Raw genomic sequence first — 20250 nt, 5'->3', positions numbered from 1 at the left:
TAAATTAAATATGCTGGTCACAGTGACCTTTCTTTTAATACTAATAATAATAATGAAAGTGCTTGATATGAAATAAATAACAAGAGAGTATATATTATTGTAAGGCTGGCAACCCTCGTGTTATTTCTCTAGTGTTGCAAGACAGTATGGGAGTGTATGCCTGTTTTTCCTTAAAAAAAAATTACCCTCATGTTAAGAAACTCTTTATATACTTAAGGCTTACTATCTGTAATAATAATTAAGACACCATTACGCAATATATCTTCAATGGCTAACTTTTAAACATTGCAATATTTTGTAGTTTTAATTTTGTTTGGTAGACTTGCTGATTATCTCAATTGTTATATTTACCAGTGGGAGGCTCCTTTGCATAGGATACCGGATAGATTATAGGTACTACAGCGGCGCCTATTTCTGCCGTGAAGTCTTACTGTGAAAACATTACTGTGTTTCGTTCTGAAGGGCGCCGTAGCTAGTGAAACTGCTGGGCAATTGAGACTTAAGATCTTTTATCAAGGTGACGAGCGCAATTGTAGTGACGCGTATTTTTGTTGGTTTTCAAGAATCCTGAGTGGTACTGCATTGTAATGGGACGGGCGTAACAAATATCATCAGCTGAATGTCCTGCACGTCTCGTCAAAAAAAAAATCGCAAATTAAAAAAAAACTGTACGACCTCGTTTGTATTTTACTGCTTGTGAATTTTATGTTCTTGATCATCTTGTACCTATTATTAATTTTCTTTTAGTATTGCAAATACAATAAACACTACTGACATAATATAATATTATTGTAAATATGTCTTTTCTACTTATTATTTTTCTTATAATAACGTTCAAATGATAGATACACTTAATTTTGAAATTTCAAATTTAATTATGCAAACAACGAAATACAGAAAAATGTTTTTCGTATAAAACAGCGGATAATTATTATGTTTTTAAACTTTTATTATCGCGGATCTTTATGTTGTAATTATTATGACGGGTACTCACGATATATATTTTATTTATTTGTGTCAAGAGTGTCTCGCCGCCTCCGCAGTTCCGCCGCGAGCACGATTCATGCAATCAGATCAAAATATCGGCATCAAATTAATCTATACTAATATTATAAAGCTGCAGTGTTTGTTTGTTTGAACGCGCTAATCTCTGGTACTACTGGTCCGATTTGAATGATTCTTTCAGTGTTGGCTAGTCCATTTATCGAGGAAGGCTATAGGTTTTTTTTTTCCAAAATTAGGGATCCGTAATAAAATTGCTATTTTGTAACACAAGGTGTAAAATCGAAAACCTATTTTTGCGTGCGCTGCAAAAACTATTGACAATAGAACAAAATGATGTACAGGCTATAATATAGGCAATATTTTATTACTTATAAAACTATCGCTTGAATTATACTTTATATGGCAAAACAACGTTTGCCGGGTCAGCTAGTAAAATATATATGGTGAGTACGTGTTATAATAATTACAAAGTAGTTGATATTTACTTTATTATCAATAAAAATAATTTTAATAACTTTATTTATTTCAATAAATTATGAAAAAAAAGCGGCCAAGTGCGAGTCGGACTCGCCTATTCCGTAGCAGCAAGTAACATAATATAAAAGTTCTTGTGGTTCGTTGTAACTTTGATCGATGTTTTAATAATAGTGTATTTTTTTAAACTAGACTAGATCTGGTTCAAACCAATTTTCGGTGGAAGTTTGAATGGTATTGTACATCATATATATTTTTTAGTTTTATCATTCTCTTAATTTAGAAGTTACAGGGGGGGAGGCAAACATTTATCACTTTGGGAGTGTCACTCGCGCAAACTATTTAGTTTAGAAAAAAATATATTACAAACCTTAATATCATTCTTGAAGACCTATCCATAGATGGATACACACGGACACATATTGATTTGATGAAAAAAAAAGTTTCAGTTCTAAGTAACCCCAAAATTTATTGTTTTTTTTTTTTTAAAAAATCTATAAACTTCATAGAATACATCTACTAACCAAGTTGCAACAGTATAATTCTTATAGTTTCGGAAAAAAGTGTCTGTGACATACGGATGTACAGATAGACAGAAATGACGAATCCATAATGGTTCCGTTTTTTGCGTTTTAACTAAGGAACCCTAAAAATGGGGTTCAATGAAATAATTAACACTCTGTTAAGCCTATACAAAATATATTAAGAATGTATCCCAATATTCATTTAAGTCATGTTTAATCATTTATCAATTTAAATATAGTCACCCTAACCCACGCTGTTTTTACCTTCAGTAATTACCAAACAAATATCACGCGATATTCGTTCGATGAATGCAAGAAACCACATCTACCTTATTTGCTTTAGTGTTCATTTGATTAAAGAATTTCCAATATTGATTTTCCTCAGCAAAAGTTATTCAAGCAATTAAGATATTGAATGCGGCATTACTATCAATAAACAATCATTGATATTTTATTTTATAAGACTTTCGAGACGTTACGAGAGTTTTTGTAAATTTTTGTGTCTTTAATTAACCGACTTCAAAAACACTATTTCGAAACAATTATATAGCTGTGTTGTTGAGTAAGCCCACAACGAAAGTCATAATAAATCATTTACCTAAAATTTTCCCGCGTTTGGTTCATTTTCACGTGTAACAAGAGTTTTAAATTTGCCGCCAATTCACAAAAACAAATGACAAATGAATGTAATAAATATACTACATTAGGTTACCAAAGAGTTCTAAAATTGTAATTCAAAAAAAGTTTTCATTAGCAATGTTTCTAACTGCCCAGTTCTAAACATTTTCAGTGTTACCCACGTATTACAAGTAATCTGGCCTGACATTAGGACCCCGTGTTTCTACAGTAATTCAAAGTAGAATAAAACATCGTACGTGTGTGTGCGCACATGCGAGTATATAAATAATTGTCTGTTAACAACCATGAATGAGTAATAATTTAACGGTAGGTGATCACCTCCACTGTGTCTGTGAACATAAATTATGCTCATGGAAAATTTATTGAATTATGCGTTACTTTGCGGAAATCCATAATTATACAAATGATTTAAGTTTTCTTTAGTGTTAATTCCGCCAATATTTGTTTTTAAAACAATTCGACACGTGTTTCGAAACTGAAACAACTCAGCCTCGTGCCAGATTTTGGCGAGACAACACGTCCTGAGGATGCCTCGTGTAGAGGCGAAACACGTGTCGAATTGTTTTAAAAACAAATAAATAAATAAATTTCGTTTATTTCAAATATAATTATGCTCATGGCTAACCCACAATAAACATTATGACAGTTTAATATTTAGCCTTTTATTATACGATCTCTGTCATCAAGCATACTTTAAATTCTATTAAGCGGCACTAAATTATAAGGTAAAGCGACGAAAAACACTTCACCACCTCACATTAATCATCCGATGCATAAAACAGTAAAAATATTCTTGTACCAGTGGCTATAAAGGAAAATGGATTAAAATCTTAACTGAGCTAACTTTTGAAGTATATTCGCGCCTCTAAATTATAGGTTGTGTGCTTTTTTGTAACATGAAACCAAATGGAAAATGTGGCGAGCTTTGGCGTGCGCACGTTTTTATCTGTTTTTGTTTTTTGCAGGAAGGAAGTCGTTGAAAAATTAGGAATTATTTACATATTCTGTCCCCCACGCGTTATGATAGACAAAACAAAAAATGCGGCCAAGTGTGAGTCGGACTCGCCCATGAAGGGTTCTGTAGCCGCAAGTAACATAATATATAGACGACCTGTATAGCCGTGTGGTTAGCGATCCTACCTACTAAGCTAGAGGTCCCGGGTTCAAATCCCGGTAGGTGCAAGCATTTATATGATGAATATGGATAATTGTTTCCGAGTCATGGATGTTTAAATGTATTTATGTATGTTTATATGTATTTATGTATGTTTAAGTAAGTATATTGTATTAAATATATCGTTGTCTTGCAACCCATAACACAGGCTATATATGCTTAATTTGGGGCAAGATAATTTGTGTAAAAAGTGTATCAATATTATTATTAAATTATTAATATAATAGTTCTTGTAGTTCGTTGTAACGATTTATGACGTTTTAAAAAAAATACTTACTTGATCTCGTTCAAATCCATTTTTCGGGGGAAGTATACAAACTTCCCCCGAAAAATGGAATGTACATCATATATTTATTTTAGTTTTATCATTTTCTTATTTTAGAAGTTACAGGGGGGGGGGGGAGGAACACATTTTACCACTTTGGAAGAGTCTCTCGCCCAACTTTTCAGTTTTGAAAAAAATTATATTAGAAACCTCAATATCATTTTTGAAGGCCTATCCATAAATATAACATATATGGGTTTGATAGATGATGGAATTTTTTTTTTGAGTTTCTTTTGTAAGTATAGAGAACCCCCAAAATTTATTGTTTATTCCCTATTTTTGAGTAAAAATCATAATGCGGTTCACAGAATACATCTACTTACCAAGTTTCAACAGTATATATCTTATAGTTTTGAAAAAAAATGTGTCTGTGACATACGGACGGATAGACACACAGACATGACGAATCTATAAGGGTTCCGATTTTTGCCATTTGGCTACGGAACCCTAAAAATATTTTTTTTTGTTGAAATGATACGTTCTTTCGTAGGTACTCATATTAAAACTGTAGGTATTCATATTAAACTGTATTGAGTCTAAAAATTTGTTTAGTCTGTGTATTGTAAGAGAGATGTGGGGCAATGTATTTGCTTTTACAACAAGATCCCAGAATGGTCAAAACAAATGTATTACGATATTCAAAAGGATTGTTAAAAAACTTTTGTGTGGTAAAGGTTACTATAACTTAAATGAATTTCTTAATGATACCACAGATTGGGAATGGAGTGACCGCCCTCAGGTTATTGAATAATAAGAACTTACCTCAGAACTTTCGACTATTGAACCGATTTGGATAATTCTTTTTTGTAATTATTACGACTGACGATATATATTTTATTGATTTAATGCCGATATTTTGATCCAATTGCATGAATCGTGGTCACGGCGGGACTGAAAATTCTTTTTTTTATTATAAAGTTGGTGCTTCCCGTGTGGTCCCATTGTAATTTGGTCCAGATCCAACTATAGCATCCATGAGAAAACCATAAAAGTCTTCAATTTGCTATAAATATATGCGCGACAAATTTACGAATAACTCAACATCGCGCCAACTGATTTCGATGATTGCTTTTTATTCGAAAGAATATACTTCAAAGGTAGTTTGGTTGGTTGTTTTTATACTTTTTAGTGCATATTATATCTATTGATTGTTTTGGAATAGTGTTTTTGTTAAAAAAAATATGATAACCATACATTGTACCGGTATAATACTTAAAACACAAATAAAGAAAAGTCGTTAAGCTTAATTTGATACAAAAATCAATCGGTTTTTACTATAACGGTTTTGTATAGATAATAAAGTATTACCCATAAGTTATATTACGATTAATTGCGTGTGTACAAAGTACACATGTCAGAAGTGAAACCTACATTGTGCATAAACCTCTAAACTGCATATGAAGCCCTGGTACATGTTGCTAGGATGTCACATGATTTCAACCGCTTTGAAAGACATTACTAACACCGCTACCATATTTATGTTCTCCTGGTGTCTATGCAGTTATAAGTCGTCCGTATGACATTAGAATATATTAAGGTTTACCTACTCGCGTCATACATAAAAATAAAATAGTATGCATATTTCTGTCTCATTCTTTGCCGGCTACATTTCATCATCCTACACATTTTTGTATTTGTGTCTCTTACCTGTCGTTTTTTCCGTTGCATCCGGTTTGGAATCACAACGATTCTAAAGAAGTTGCACTTCAATAAAGTCATCTAAGACTTAGCATTAATTGAAAAATCTTTCTTCAACTTACCTCATTTTCATCTTATTCTCATCAACTTTATTATAATGTACAAAAGTTCTAGTAAAATGGAATTCAATGAAATATTTTTCCAAGTTCAATATTTCAAAACCAACTGAGATAGTGAAAAACGCTGTCCAATCGTTCCATCTTTTTCAACGTCTTATTCAAAAAGTTTTGTAACAGTATTTTATGTCACGTATTTGACTTTATTTTTTACTAGGAAGTAAAATGTACAAACTATGAATCTACTATGGAAGAATATTTCAAAACTAGCTGATGCCCGCGACTTCGTTCGCGTAGATAAAGGGTTTTTTAAAATAATAAGCAAGTTTGGAATTGAAGATTATTCCCGTTCCCGTTTTCGCTTCCGTCCCCAACATATTATATGAATTTTATTTCGAGGAAGATTGTTATGGCAAAGTATACCTACTATTGGTATAGTGATAGCTCATCGACGTGAATTAGTTTTTCACAAATCCGCGGGAAACATGGTTATTCCGGGATAAAATGTAAATGTTATTTACAGCCTATGATCCTTTCCCAAGGTCCAGTCTATCGCTGTACTAAATTTCATAAAAATCGGTTCTGTAGCTCCGGCGTAAAAACAAACTTACATTCACATTTTATAATATTAGTGGAGATAGTTTTTGGGAAATACTCTCGTATTGGTTTGACAACTGGCCCGGAACTGCGTTATTAACTTCTAACGAATATCTGGACAGAAAAGTTGTATGAAAAACCTTTGAAAAATTCAATACAAACTATGTGACGTGTGGAAATGAAATATTTTTACCGAGTGTCAAAAATTCTCTAAAGTCTAAAGGGCTATTTGCCTATTTTTTGTAAAATTGATAGTATTTGCTATTTATATGCATTTGCACGTATATATTTAATTCATTTGTTTTTTCTCTTTTTTTCATCATATTCCGTTGGTGTGTTGTTATACGCTATATATATATATATAATCACTCGGGAAAGCAATCGATTTCCTTACTCGGGTGTATTTGGGCTTCGTCAAACTGGTAGATCGTTCAATGGGTAGGTTTTCAAAGGCAATGAATGGTATTGCACGAGAAAGTACCTAACTTAAATATTTATTATGTTTTTAAAGTGATAACCCTCACTTACTTTGAAAACAAAGTTTTATGAACGATGCTGGACTCGAACCCGCGACCTCTCGCATTCTATGCTAGAGCTCTCCCAAATGAGCCAACCCTTCGAGTGACGTATCGTTCTAAAAATCTTGTATCCTTTCTAATTCAAATTTCAGGTTGTGGCTTCATCTACAGGATCTACTTTACAGTTGATACCTGCTCAACCCCAATATTTGCATACTATGAGATTTAATTATAAACGCTCTTGCTAATCTTAATAATTTGTTATATTTTTAAAGTGATAACCCTCACTTCTGTGTATTTGTGTAAAATACACCACAGGTCTTTAAATACCCACTTAAAAGTATATAAATGTATATAGCCTATATAAATATATACACTACATTCCTGAGCGTAACTAAGCACTATAAAAGTTTATCTCGTGTGGGTATATGGGTGTATAGTCGTAAAAGTGCTGGCTCAGTGTAACACTAAATGTTAGAAAGTTTCGACGCTCCATTGCCTAATGCAGTTGCGTGTAAACGTTTCCATTAGTAAAAGTGTCTGTAATGTAACGTGACATGCAGTAATTATTGTACACGACTCTTTTTACGTATGTCGCACGCTTTTATGTTATTTGAAGCTTACTTTATTGATGATATCATCCTCAACACGTATATTGAAACTTTTGATCCGTTACTTTATCTGTGTTATTAAAACACATCACAATAAAACCAATTTTTAAAATTCTATTATATTTGTGGCTTATTTTAAGATTTATTTTATACATTTAGATAAAATATAATTAAATCTTTTGTTTATTGAACTTTCTCCCTGCAAAGAAAATGGATGTGGGCGGGGCACGTGGCCAGATACTCTGACGACAGACTCTGACATGACTCTGACACAGGATAATGAAATGGTCCGGTCCTCGAGGCATTAGAAAAAGAGGCAGGCCTTGTGGTACATGGACAGATGAAAAAGTGGTGGTGGCGGGGCAAAGTTAGATAGAGACTGCAAAAACTAAAACTAAATGGAGTTCTTCGGGGGAGGCTTTTACCCAAAAGGGGTCCATATAAAACCATATATAGAGATAGTAACTTAGAGTAAGATTAAATAAGTCTTAGTTTTGCATGGAATCAAATGAACCATCATTATAGTATCGAACTAATAACTTTATCACCTTAAGACAGCAAAAAAATAATATTTCGATAAAAGGGTTAACAAAAGGCATTTATTTTCTCAAAATTGATTCTTTAACAATCATTTTTGATATAATTTATATACTAGATACTACTACTAATATCGCTTCGGGAACAAATGGCACACGGAGAGAGAAGAAGCGGCGCAAGAAACTCTTCCAGCATTCTTTTTTTGCGCTCTTTTTAATAAAATATACAATATTGTACTGCCATTGGTACATAATAATCATAAAGTCCTAGATCATAAAATCATATAGTCCCAAGCTCTCTGATCACTTCGATATTCAGCTGTGGAGTAGTAGAATTTACGACACAGGCATTTTTAATAAACCATTTAAATTTATTAATAGATACTGTCTGAACAGTTGCTGGGACTTATTATAAAAGTGTATACATTTACCCTTAAAGCTATCATGTCTCTTTTGAAGCCTACTAGAATTAGCTACAAGAAATCCCTTATTTCTAGTGTTATAATAATGAAAATCACTAAAGGTTGTGATTTTTGTGAATGTATAATAAATTTTCATAAATTTACTGACAATAAACAAATGACTGTTTAATAATATGAATTATATAATATTTATTTAAATTTTTATTTGAGAGACTGTCCAAGCTTATATATAGCACGAACAGCTCTGTTTTACAGAGCAAACACTATATCAATGAAACAATGCCTTTAAAAAAGCCCAGAGAGATGGATGTCAGTATCTACTCGTATGAAATATAATAGTATTAATATGTTTCTCATTTACTGAGCTTAAATCATAATAAATACACAAAGAAAAATGCATAAAGTTAAAAATTTATTCAGTGATATTTTGTTTTTTATGACAAAAAGGAACGAGACGAGCAGGACGTTCAGCTGATGGTAATTGATACGTTCTGCCCATTAAAATAGAGAAGGATTCTTGAAAATCGCAAAAATTCAGATCGGCACTACAATTGTGACATTAGATTTTAAGTCTCGTTTGTCCAGTAATTTCACTAGCTACGTCGCCCTTCAGATCGAAACACAGCTGATTTACGGCAGAAATAGGCGCTGTTAACCCATAATCTAGCCGGCATCCTGTGCAAAGCAGCCTCCCACTGGTGTATTAAGTTTAAAATAAATTCAGTGATTTTCTGTACTAACATTCAGTAATAGTCTGATGGTCTTGATGTTGACAGATATCACAAAACACTCATGTTTTCTTTGTGTAGTACATTTTAAATTATTCAGATTATTTGGTTCGGTCTCTACCGAACAAATTGCTCTATTTTATGGTTACATCGTCCATTTATATCAGCTAGTGTCATGAATACGCTGCAGACCTTTTTGTGATTGTTCAAATATTCATAAAGAGTTCACGAACACGATGAAAAATACAGCGAACCGAGTGCAATTCGTTTGGTTGTAGTTATATAAATATATATTTAAAAGTTATATATATCTTTTGAATATTTTTAAAAATATGTTCATAAATGTTCGCATAAAATCCAAATTCATTTATGTTGGATTCAGATGAATCATTTACTTTTACTTTTAACTTACACAAATACTTTGAAACGTTTGATCTTAATATATATAAATTACGTGACACGTTGTTCGTCCGCGATGGACTCCTAAACTATCATCTTCTTAATATATATAAACTAGCTAACCCACCAATGTATTTTTAATGCTTCATCAGAATAAAAAAAAATAAAAAAATACATTGCGTGCGTACAAAGTACACATGTCAGAAGTGAAACCTGCATGGTGCATGAACGTTAAAGCGCATATGAATTCCTGGTACGTGTTTCTAGGATGACACATGATTTCAACCGCTATGAAGGACATTCCTACCACCACTAATATATATAATAAAATGTTCTCCTGGTGTCTATGTAGTAATACGTCGTGCGCTTGGAGTCAGAATATATTAAGGTATACTCGCGCCATACTTAAGACAATCTCTTCTTTAGCTATGATCGCCTGGTACCAAAACATTGTATTATGCTTCCTATCTCATTATCTCCTATGTTAAATATTATGAATTGATGTGACTGCTCTTTTTACTGTCGCTTTTTCGTTTCATCGACTTTCAAATCACAACGATGATAAAGAAGTTTTCACTTCAATAGTATGCATATTTCTGTCTCATTCTTTGCCGGCTTCATCCTACACATTTTTGTATTTGTGTCTCTTACCTGTCGTTTTTTCCGTTGCATCCGGTTTGAAATCACAACGATTCTAAAGAAGTTGCACTTCAAAAAATTGTCCAAAAATTAATAATTAAATGTGAATGGTGAACAACCCTTATCACTTAGCGGTATGAAAAAAAGATAGTAGCCGATTCTCAGACCTACTGAATATGCATATAAAATTTGGTAAAAATCAGAACAGCCGTTTCGGAGGAGTAAGGTTACTACACGAGAATTTTATATATAAGATTACGTGACACGTTGTTTGTCCGCGATGGACTCCTAAACTAATGAACGGATTTAAATGGGGACTACTTCATGGAGTACAGTTTAGTCCAACTTGAGAGATAGGATAGTTTTTATTTCGATTTGGCACCAATAATTATTTTTATTTCCAATATTTGTTTTGTATGGACATATTTTCTATGAGAGAATTTATTGAGGCACGGTTTGACAGTTCTGCTGTGAAATAATTTCATTATAACAACAACTAGCATGCATATGTTACGAAATAATTCTTGATGTTATCAGATATGATTGACAAATTCATAAAAAAAAAACAGTATTTTATTTATTATGTACAGTACAACGTCAGTGGGGTCAGCTAGTATTGTATAAATGTCTCGTAAATTGACGAAGCTGTAAGCAATGAGTTTCTTGCCACATTTTCTTTTTGAGTTTATTAGTTTTTATTTTGGCATTAAAAAAATATAGCTTTCACTACGGGAGTGCTGGCAGAAGTGAAAACTTGAATATTAACATTGTGCATTTTTGAATATTTTAGAATGGTTAGGGAATAATTTTGCAAGAATTTCTTTATTTATCAGTATAAGAGTACAAGCATTTATGTGGTAAAATACAATGAATTATAGGCGTCGAGCACTTTTCTTGGGATGGGTATAAAATGTTAAACTCGCGTCAGGACACGTGACCTGATCGAAAATTCGTTAGACAGTCGTTGAAATTATTAATGAAAGTTGATTTTTATGAGAAATAAAATTTTAAATGTAAAATAATTGTAATAGTTATGAAGTAACAAATTTTAAATGTAATATAAATTGTCATTTTTATGTACGATATTCAGATTAAGTATTTATTATTAAGTATTATTTACGTAAATAGTATCATTAAACTAAAAACGGCGATGAAGCGGGAAAACAGACATCGAATCTCATTATAATTTTGATATTTATTATATATTTTATGACAATAAGGGACGAAACGAGCAGATTGTTCAGCTTATGGTTATTAACACGCCCTGCCAATTACATTGCCATGCCGCTCAGGATTCTTGAACAACCCAATAGTTGTTCTACTTTTGCTCTGCAATTGCACTCGTCTCCTTGTGACGTAAGATGTTAAGTCTCGTTTGCCCAGTAATTTCACTAGCTACGGCGCCGTTCAGACTGAAACAGTATGGTTACACGGAAGAAATAAGCGCCGTTGTGGTACCCATAATCTAGCCGGCATCCTGTGCAAAGCAGCCTCCCACTGATAAAGTTTGGCAACGCTCTTGTAAGTCTTTTCGTGTTAGAAAAGAGATTAGGACAAATAATCGTATACCATTTCGTAACCCATTTGTTAATAAAAAATAAACAAAATGATAGTTAATTAAAGTTAAAATACATATAATCTAAATAAACAGTTATTTAGAACTGTTATAGTTTATCCACACAACTCACTTACTTAATGCAAATGTGTAGGTACTTCCAAGAGCAGGCATCTTCGCTAATCCCTTAGAGATCAGCATAAACCAATCTTCTTAATGTTCGTTCAACTCTGAATATGCTTCCAATTCGCTTTAAAACGCAAATAATTTATTCGATGTTCATTATATTTTATTATATCAAACAGTTTAACATTAAAAGATCAACTTATATTATAATAAGTAATTATATTTTTAAAGTAATCTTGATTCGACCTAATGATCAATTAATAAGTTTATTTTCAACTGAATTAAAATAAGAATAATATTGTCTAGTATCGCATTTATTAATGTTAACTTCGTTTCCGTTTGTGTTTGTTTTTTTTTTCATTTCAATGCTTATTTCCTGATTGGCCCAATTGTAAACAAATCTGATGGATTAATGGAATCCTTGAGTTAATTAGGGAACTCTATCAGTTTTTTCTTTCTATTAATGAAGTGTTGTTATTTTTTTTTTAAATACAGATTAATACAAACGTATAACAAAAGTATTATTTGGTGAATTAAGTTGATGATAGAGACCACAATCAGAGAGAGAGAATAATTGAGAGTAAAGTTCAAAGAAATTAACATCTTGACTGTTGCTTCTCAATATATTCTTGATAATGTAATGTATGTTCATAGGCACATAAGTGAATTTGCCAGAAACTGTCATAACCATAATGTTAACACCAGAAACAGACATAAACTGATGATGCCTACTACTCGGCTAAGTCGAGTTAGTAAGTCTTTTGTGGGGCGATGTATATTCTTTTACAACAAGATCCCAGAAAATGTTCAAAACAAAAGTATTACGTTATTCAAAAGAATTGTTAAAAAACGTTTGTGTGGTAAAGGTTACTATAACATAAATGACTTTCTTAATGATACCACAGATTGGGAATGGAGCGACCGCCCTCAGGCTATTAAATAATAAGTTTAATTGTACAATGTTGCTTTGTTACTTTGTAAATGTTACTTTAATTGTAAAACATATTTTTGATAAAAAAAAAAGCTCGCTGAGTTTGTTGCGCCCATTCTTCTCAGGCTTGAGGCATTCATTGTGGAATGGGTGGTAGTTTTTTTGACTTTCAATAAGTGATTTCACATCCTATTTTGAATAAAAATATTTGAATTTGAATTTGAATTGGCCATAGGAACATCTCAATTGGTATTTGACAATCCTTACCTTTTCTATAGACAGGACAGTTAGCGACTCCAACTTTCTTCTGTCGTATGCGAAAGTTACAAGGTAATTTTGGCACGAGAATTAAAAGTAGGTATTTCTTTAAATTATTTTGAAGTATTCGTAAGAACAGTGTCAATTAAAGCTACTATATATTAAAAAAGATTATATCAGTTTAAGTATAGAAAAGTACCATGCTACATTGCTCAAAGGTCGTCCCTTTCAATGTTTGAGTGATTTTTCGTTAATCAATTAGTCTTGGTAGAGTTTGTTTTAAACAACACGGAAGACACAAAGGAAGATCAACAAAGTTGAAGATTTGTTTTGTGACTTTTAAATGAGTCTCGCACTGTCATTAATTTGACACTTTTTGCATGAAAAAAAGATACAACTGAAAGACTTATATACAATCGCAAAGATACCAATAACTGTCGGAATTAGCAAATACCCACCTGATATTAAACTGCACTTTATTGTACACAACTATTTTACCAATGACTTGAAATATGGATTTGTTTTTAAATATGAAAAGTTCAAAAACATGTTCATTTAAAAAAAAAATTTGAGTCACAAATTTAAATTATTAAAATGAAAACGTCTTTAACGGCGTTGAGCACGTTTCTTGGGATGGGTATAAAATGTTAACCTCGCGTCATGTACACGGGGCCTGATCGAAAATACGTAAGACAGTCGTTGAAATTGTAGATGAAAGTCAATGACGTTCTATATGAAAGTTGATTTTTCTGAGAGGTAACCTTTTTAATGTAACATAATTGTAATATTTCTAAAGTTTTAAATTTCTTATGTAAAATAAATTGTCATTTTTGTGTACGATTCGAGAATAGTTCATATAGTTAAAAGACTATTTTTTCTAATATCCTATATAGGATATAATAATATATGTATAATACATGTACTATATCATTCTTATTATTATTTATTAGAAAATCAGATGTCTCGATGTAGGTAATAACTCCGTTTATATATTCAATAGATCAGCTTCGCTTGTATCTTTCGTGTAATATGAAGTGTATGAAAAGCTGTAATTTGAATAATAAATCATTATCATCAGCCGGAAGACGTCCACTGCTGGACAAAGTCTCCCCTAATGATTTCCACGACGATCGGTCCTGCGCTGTCCTCTGTCCCTGTCCTCATCCAACGTATTCTGGCAATCTTGACCAGATCGTCGGTCGTCCTACCAACACTGCGACTTCCGGTACGTGGTCGCCATTCAAGGACTTTACTGCCCCAACGGCCATCTGTCTTTTATATAATAATAAATAATCTTTTTCTATTTTCAGCAGGTAGCGAGTTGGTTGTGCCCACCACTTTGACACGTGTTTCGTCTGTGATAGGCGGCGAAGCAGACCTCCCGTGCGACTCTCGTCCACCCCGGGGCAACGACAGCTTACTGCTCGTTGTATGGTACAGGGATGAAGACCCTGTCTACAGGTATACTCTTAATTACACGATTCCGTACTCAAAGGATAACCAACTATTACTAACACAAATTAAATATATGAATCATGCAGGACTGGAACCCGTGACCTCTCGCGTTACATGCGAGCGCTCTTCCACTGAGCTAACCGTTCGAGTATCGTAACGTTCATAAATCTTGATATGATCTGTTCTTAAGAACAGATCATATCAAGATACAACATATAGTTAACTATATGTCTTGTTCAACTCTCAGGTTGTTGCTTTATCTACGAGATCTTCTTTACAGTTGATAACCTGCTTAACTCCAATATTTGCATATTAGGCAACTTAGACAATTTATACATCTAGATAGAGTCTCTTGCAGTTAGACAACCGATAAAAACAGGCCAGGAATATTAGTTTCGTGTGCCTGACAAGCTATGTCTTACACTCGCGAAATGTATGTCACTTTGTGTTAGTGTGCATAAATTGCTCAAAATAGAGTTTAGTTCTAAAATCATTTTTTTTCGACGTTTTCACAGCTGTCGTAGTCGATCTAGACGTATAAATGATCTAAGATAGGAAATTGACATGAGATGTCGCTCTTTCAAATCAAAACAATTTGGTATTTTTTAAAGATAACCCTCACTTCCGGGATTAATTACACATATTACATTTGTAAACCTTAAACAACTATTAGCAAGTTAATGATGTCCATAAAAATAGCAACAGGCTAGATTACAACAAAAACCCAAACCATTTTTGTGGTCTACAATAAAAAATCATGTTTCTGTCATAACAGTACTAAAAATGCAATGAATGGATGAAAAGATATTCGAAGAAGCTGACTGAATAAAAACACAATGCCAAATTAAAACATTTTCAGATTATTACATTTCAAGATTAATAATATCAGCTGTTTTTTAAACCATAAATACTATATTATAGTTAATTACATGTATTATATTTGTCAACATCAAATTACGTAGTTACTGTGTATTATTCCAACCCTTAGTAATTAATTGGTGTCTTTAAATAAATTACACGACACGTTTTTATCATACTGTCCGTCAAAACTTTATTTGGTTCACTTTTAAAACGCTGCTTATAGATTTTCTCTGTTGAGACTTAACATTCCCACACAGGTATGGTAATATGTTTATTTGGGTTTTGGTTATTAATCACCAAAGCAGCTCAGAATAACAATGTCAATACTTACATTTCAAACACTTATTCCCTGTATATTATATTATATCGATCAATATTCACGAGCACGACCCAAAGACCAGCCTTCGATGCCTTAACCACATTTTGGGGAAGAGAACAACCCATTATGCCGCCACAAACAACATGAGCATGACATATGTTGCCGTGAGATATAGATCCCATGTATTTTCATGCTAACGAAATGCGTCTACTTAAAACATAAGTGGAACATTTTGCTGAAAACCGTATTTTAAAACTCAAAGCCATGGGTTCATGAGAACAATTCATACCCAACATTTCTTTTAATTTAATTCACCAAGTTTTTGTTTCATCTAAGCTGTTTAGTCTTTGCATTGTGTATTTTTTAGTTGATTGTTAAATGTTAGTTAATTTAAATTTTGAAGAAAGGATATGTTTGTATTGCCATCTATCGCTGCTGTGTAGCTCTAAGCGCGACCATTCGTTTCATACATTTCTGTAGTCGAAGTGCAGAGCTTATCAAAAAACCGTAAAATTACTCCTGTCACTGAAACTTTTGCTGCTCTGTCCGGTATCCCACAAGGATCCAATTTAGGGCCATTAGTTTTTTTTTTTTTATATTACTTGAGAAACTCAAGAACTTGAAGAAACTAAGTGCATTCTGTGATTCCTACGAGGCATCATATATATTCTTGATCAGTTCAACACCTGCATCCGTTGTTGAACGTCCCCATAGTTAAGCCAAATTGTTAAAGTAAGTAAGGATTTGAATAAACTTATTTTTTCAAATTACTAAGAGTTATCAAGACCAACACACGAAGATAGTTAATTTCTGTAATAAAATTTTAAGAAATGTCGAATTTCTTCAAAGTAATTCACTCATTTTGACAAACAGAAAAGCAAATAGAAAATAACTGGAAACAATATTTTACTAATTCGTTTTAGATACAAATAGTACCTTCATCCAAAGAGATTTCGGTTTTTCCCAAACGTATTATAATTTACTATTCTGTACTCTACAATGTTAAATTAACTTATAATATAGTTAATAGTCCTACATTAATAATAATATAAATAAATAATAAATATTTAATTTTATATAAATAACATAATTTCAGTATATATCTACAAGAAACTGTTTTTATTCCATAAGAACAGTTGAATTAAATTAATTAATAATGATAAGAAAAATAGATCCTGCTTTATAGTAATGACAAAGTTACTGAACTCTTTAGACACATTTTTACTTTAATTATCCGACTGTTTGAAATCGAAGAATTTCTCTGTCCATTTTAATCAAAGCTTTGTGATAGTCTATATACAACATTTAGGAGAATAGATTGAATTAAGTCGTGTCGAGAGATTCAGTATTCAATTAAAATTATTTTAATTATAATAGGATGTTTGACTTTTAATAAAATATAACTCTTAGGAGCTGACAATACGCTTATGCTTGTTGTTAGCCGGAATATGAATAAAAACTTTCAAACTAAACCGAACTGCTGGATATTTTAACTTGAAATTGTATGAATTTGGTAAAGGTTTCCTTTGAGTTGCATTTATATGAATCGTACCAAAATTTATTGTCGCAGCTAAACACAATTTCAAACGATAAAATCGTCCTCGTTTTACTTAACATTATAACGAATAAAATATATAATATTATGCTTTATAAAATATTTTTAACATTACCTGTAAAAATGGATACGTAGAACTACATCAATCATTCATCATCAAAACTTCTGAGTTTCAGATTTAATATCTTACACGATTTATGAACAATATTTTATGAAATTTTCTTCTACTAAACTTTGGTATCGTATTTGAATAGGTACTGGTACAGAGCTATCTATTTTTCCAATTTCAATTACAAAAGCCTTATAATCTTACAAGCTCATCATCAGTTACAAGAATCGTCATCAGTTGATTGTCTTGCAGCATAACAGCTCCATTAGATCTCTACTCGTCCCAATTGTATTCTACTCTGTACAACTGTGTCTTGCTGCAAATTTACTGTCCTCTTAATTTTATTGGGCGTCTAGTAACGTGAAAACTTCAATTCATGATCTCCGTTTTGGTGATTCGTTTTCCTGTTGAAATTTAATCATGGCTTTTTTCCCTTCACCCAGATATTAAAGCCAAAATTGAACCGGCACATCAATGCTTTACTTGCGGCACTATTAACGTTTGTAAAAGTTATTGGGCTGCAAGATAACTTGGTTGATACTAACTCACCCTCTATCTCGTTATCTAATGAATAAGAAAATGACCAAGCCATCAAAATATATTGTGACAGTATTAACGCTCTCGAATGGGGGATTTGGTATAAAATTAAACTCTTCTGCGAAATATCTAAATTTTTTAGCAAATTGCCATAGGTTATAAATATGAACATGGGTATTGTACTTAATGTAAATGAGTAATAGCTTTGAAAAATTTATGAACTACATACCTGCTGGTATCAAGTTATACATGCATCCTAATAACTACATGATCAATAATTCAAGCTCTTACGAAAAAAAATTTAAATCGTCATTTTAAGCTTAATGAGAATCGAACGACCGTTCTTAACGTCCTATTAATTTGAAACATATTGTTAATAATATTTTTTTAATTAAAAAAATAACAAAAGGCTAGAGCACTGACTCTAAGACATGTTTTAAATAAACCTTTTATTCGCATATTATATAGTTATATGGATAATCGGGCACATATGTAAAACGAAAGTTTATTTTTTTATTTAAGACTTCGTACTGTCTCAATCGATAAATAAAAGACCTAAGTTTTGTATAAAATAAACTTAAAACAAACATAAGGAATCCTTTTTTAAGGAAGATTAGTTTTTACCTCCTGAGAAAGTTAGAAAGATATAAAAATTCTAACTAAGTAGTTATTCATTTTAAACTTTTATTTTTATTTGATTTTTGAACGACGGGGGACACATCAAAGGAAATACAAAATTGTTTTTTTTTTAATTGAATTCCGAGTATTTTCATATTTATTCAACATTGTTAACCTTCTCTGGACTTCCACAAATAATTCAAGACTAAAATTGGCCAAATCGGTCCAGCCGTTCTCGAGTTTTAGCGAGACTGACGAACAGCAATTTAATTTTATATATATAGATAACTATTACATTGTTTATATTCCGAGCGAGCGCGAAAAATTTAAAATACATTCTGAAATATTCGCTCGCTTCGAAGCGCCTCTTACTCTTGGGAATATCAAAACTTGAATTTCAGACTTCATCAATGTTCGGAACGCGCCAAAGTGCACCTGTACCCATATTGATTGAATGTTACATTGCATTTTTATCCCTAAGCTCCTAGTAAATATAAATTTTACATTACCTATTTCTAGGCCATCGATTTTGTCGGCGTTTCAAGAATACTGAGATTGCCGATTGAAGATATGTGTTCGATATAATTAATGTTTGTCTGAATCGCCAAATTCACACGTTTAATTGATTAAATAAAAACTATACTTTATTGGACAACTCAATATTCAAAGTTGCTTAATTTCTTTTTAATGAATATACGGGACGAGACGAGCAGGACCTTAAGCTGATCGTAATTGATACGCACTGCCCATTAAAAGGCAGTGCCGCTCAGGATTCTTTTAAAGTCTAAAAATTCTGAGTGGCACTACAATTGCACTCGTCACCTTGAGACATAAGATGTTAAATCTCATTTGCCCAGTAATTTCACTAGCTACGGCACCCTTCAGACCAAAATAATGTAATGTTTTCACATTAGTGCTCTACGGCAGAAATAGAAGCCGTTGTGGTACCCATAATCTAACCGCATCATGTGTAAAAGAGCCTCCCACTGGTAAATTTCATAACTAGTACACAAACAATTGAGGTATCCTATTCAAATTTTCGACTTGTTATCGTACTTTTTATCATGATGCAACAAATCAGAGATTATCAAACTTATTTCTCGTACCGCCCCCATTGAAAATCAATTATTTTCAGCGCCCCCAAATTTTATACCGAATTAGAGAAGAGCATTAATCTAAACTTATTAGAGCATATCTGCAAGTTTAAAATTCATATTCGTATTTCTTCGAAGTGGCCGTCATACAAAAACGTACATTCAATTTGAATTTTTTTCGTATTACAGGTAAAATTATGGATAAGTGCAAAAACACCCTTATACGAGATTTTAAATATAAAGTATCTAAATGCAATTACAAATCAACCATCGCTTACCTAAACCACGACAATGCCCAATGAATTTTTTTCTGGGCCTTTCAACGCCCGCTTCTAGGCCTCTAACGCCCACAAGGAGGCGTTACCCCCCATTTTGAGAAAGACTGTAATAAGTTATTTAACACCCTTCAGATACAAAATTATAATTTGTAGGTAATATACTTAATATTTAGATAATTTATACGTCTTGATAGTGTCTCTTGCTGTTA

At 32.3% G+C, this 20250-nt stretch overlaps 1 protein-coding gene across 5 annotated transcripts in view; it reads left to right on the top strand.

The window, feature by feature from the left end:
* Positions 1 to 20250, top strand: part of LOC126975890 (nephrin-like) — a 271190-nt gene that overhangs the window by 115207 nt on the left and 135733 nt on the right. For 4 of the 5 annotated variants that reach the window (XM_050823993.1, XM_050823991.1, XM_050823990.1 and 1 more), the window contains exon 3: positions 14526 to 14676. In XM_050823993.1, the coding sequence (XP_050679950.1) occupies positions 14526 to 14676 (151 nt within the window). The remainder of the gene's footprint in view (positions 1 to 14525; positions 14677 to 20250) is intronic. The other variant, XM_050823994.1, reaches the window with a different exon arrangement.

This window comes from Leptidea sinapis, chromosome 38, assembly GCF_905404315.1.
Source record: "Leptidea sinapis chromosome 38, ilLepSina1.1, whole genome shotgun sequence".
NCBI classification, from domain to species: domain Eukaryota; kingdom Metazoa; phylum Arthropoda; class Insecta; order Lepidoptera; family Pieridae; genus Leptidea; species Leptidea sinapis.
Note: the sequence above shows the minus strand (reverse complement) of the source record. Positions and strands in the feature narration are given on the sequence as shown.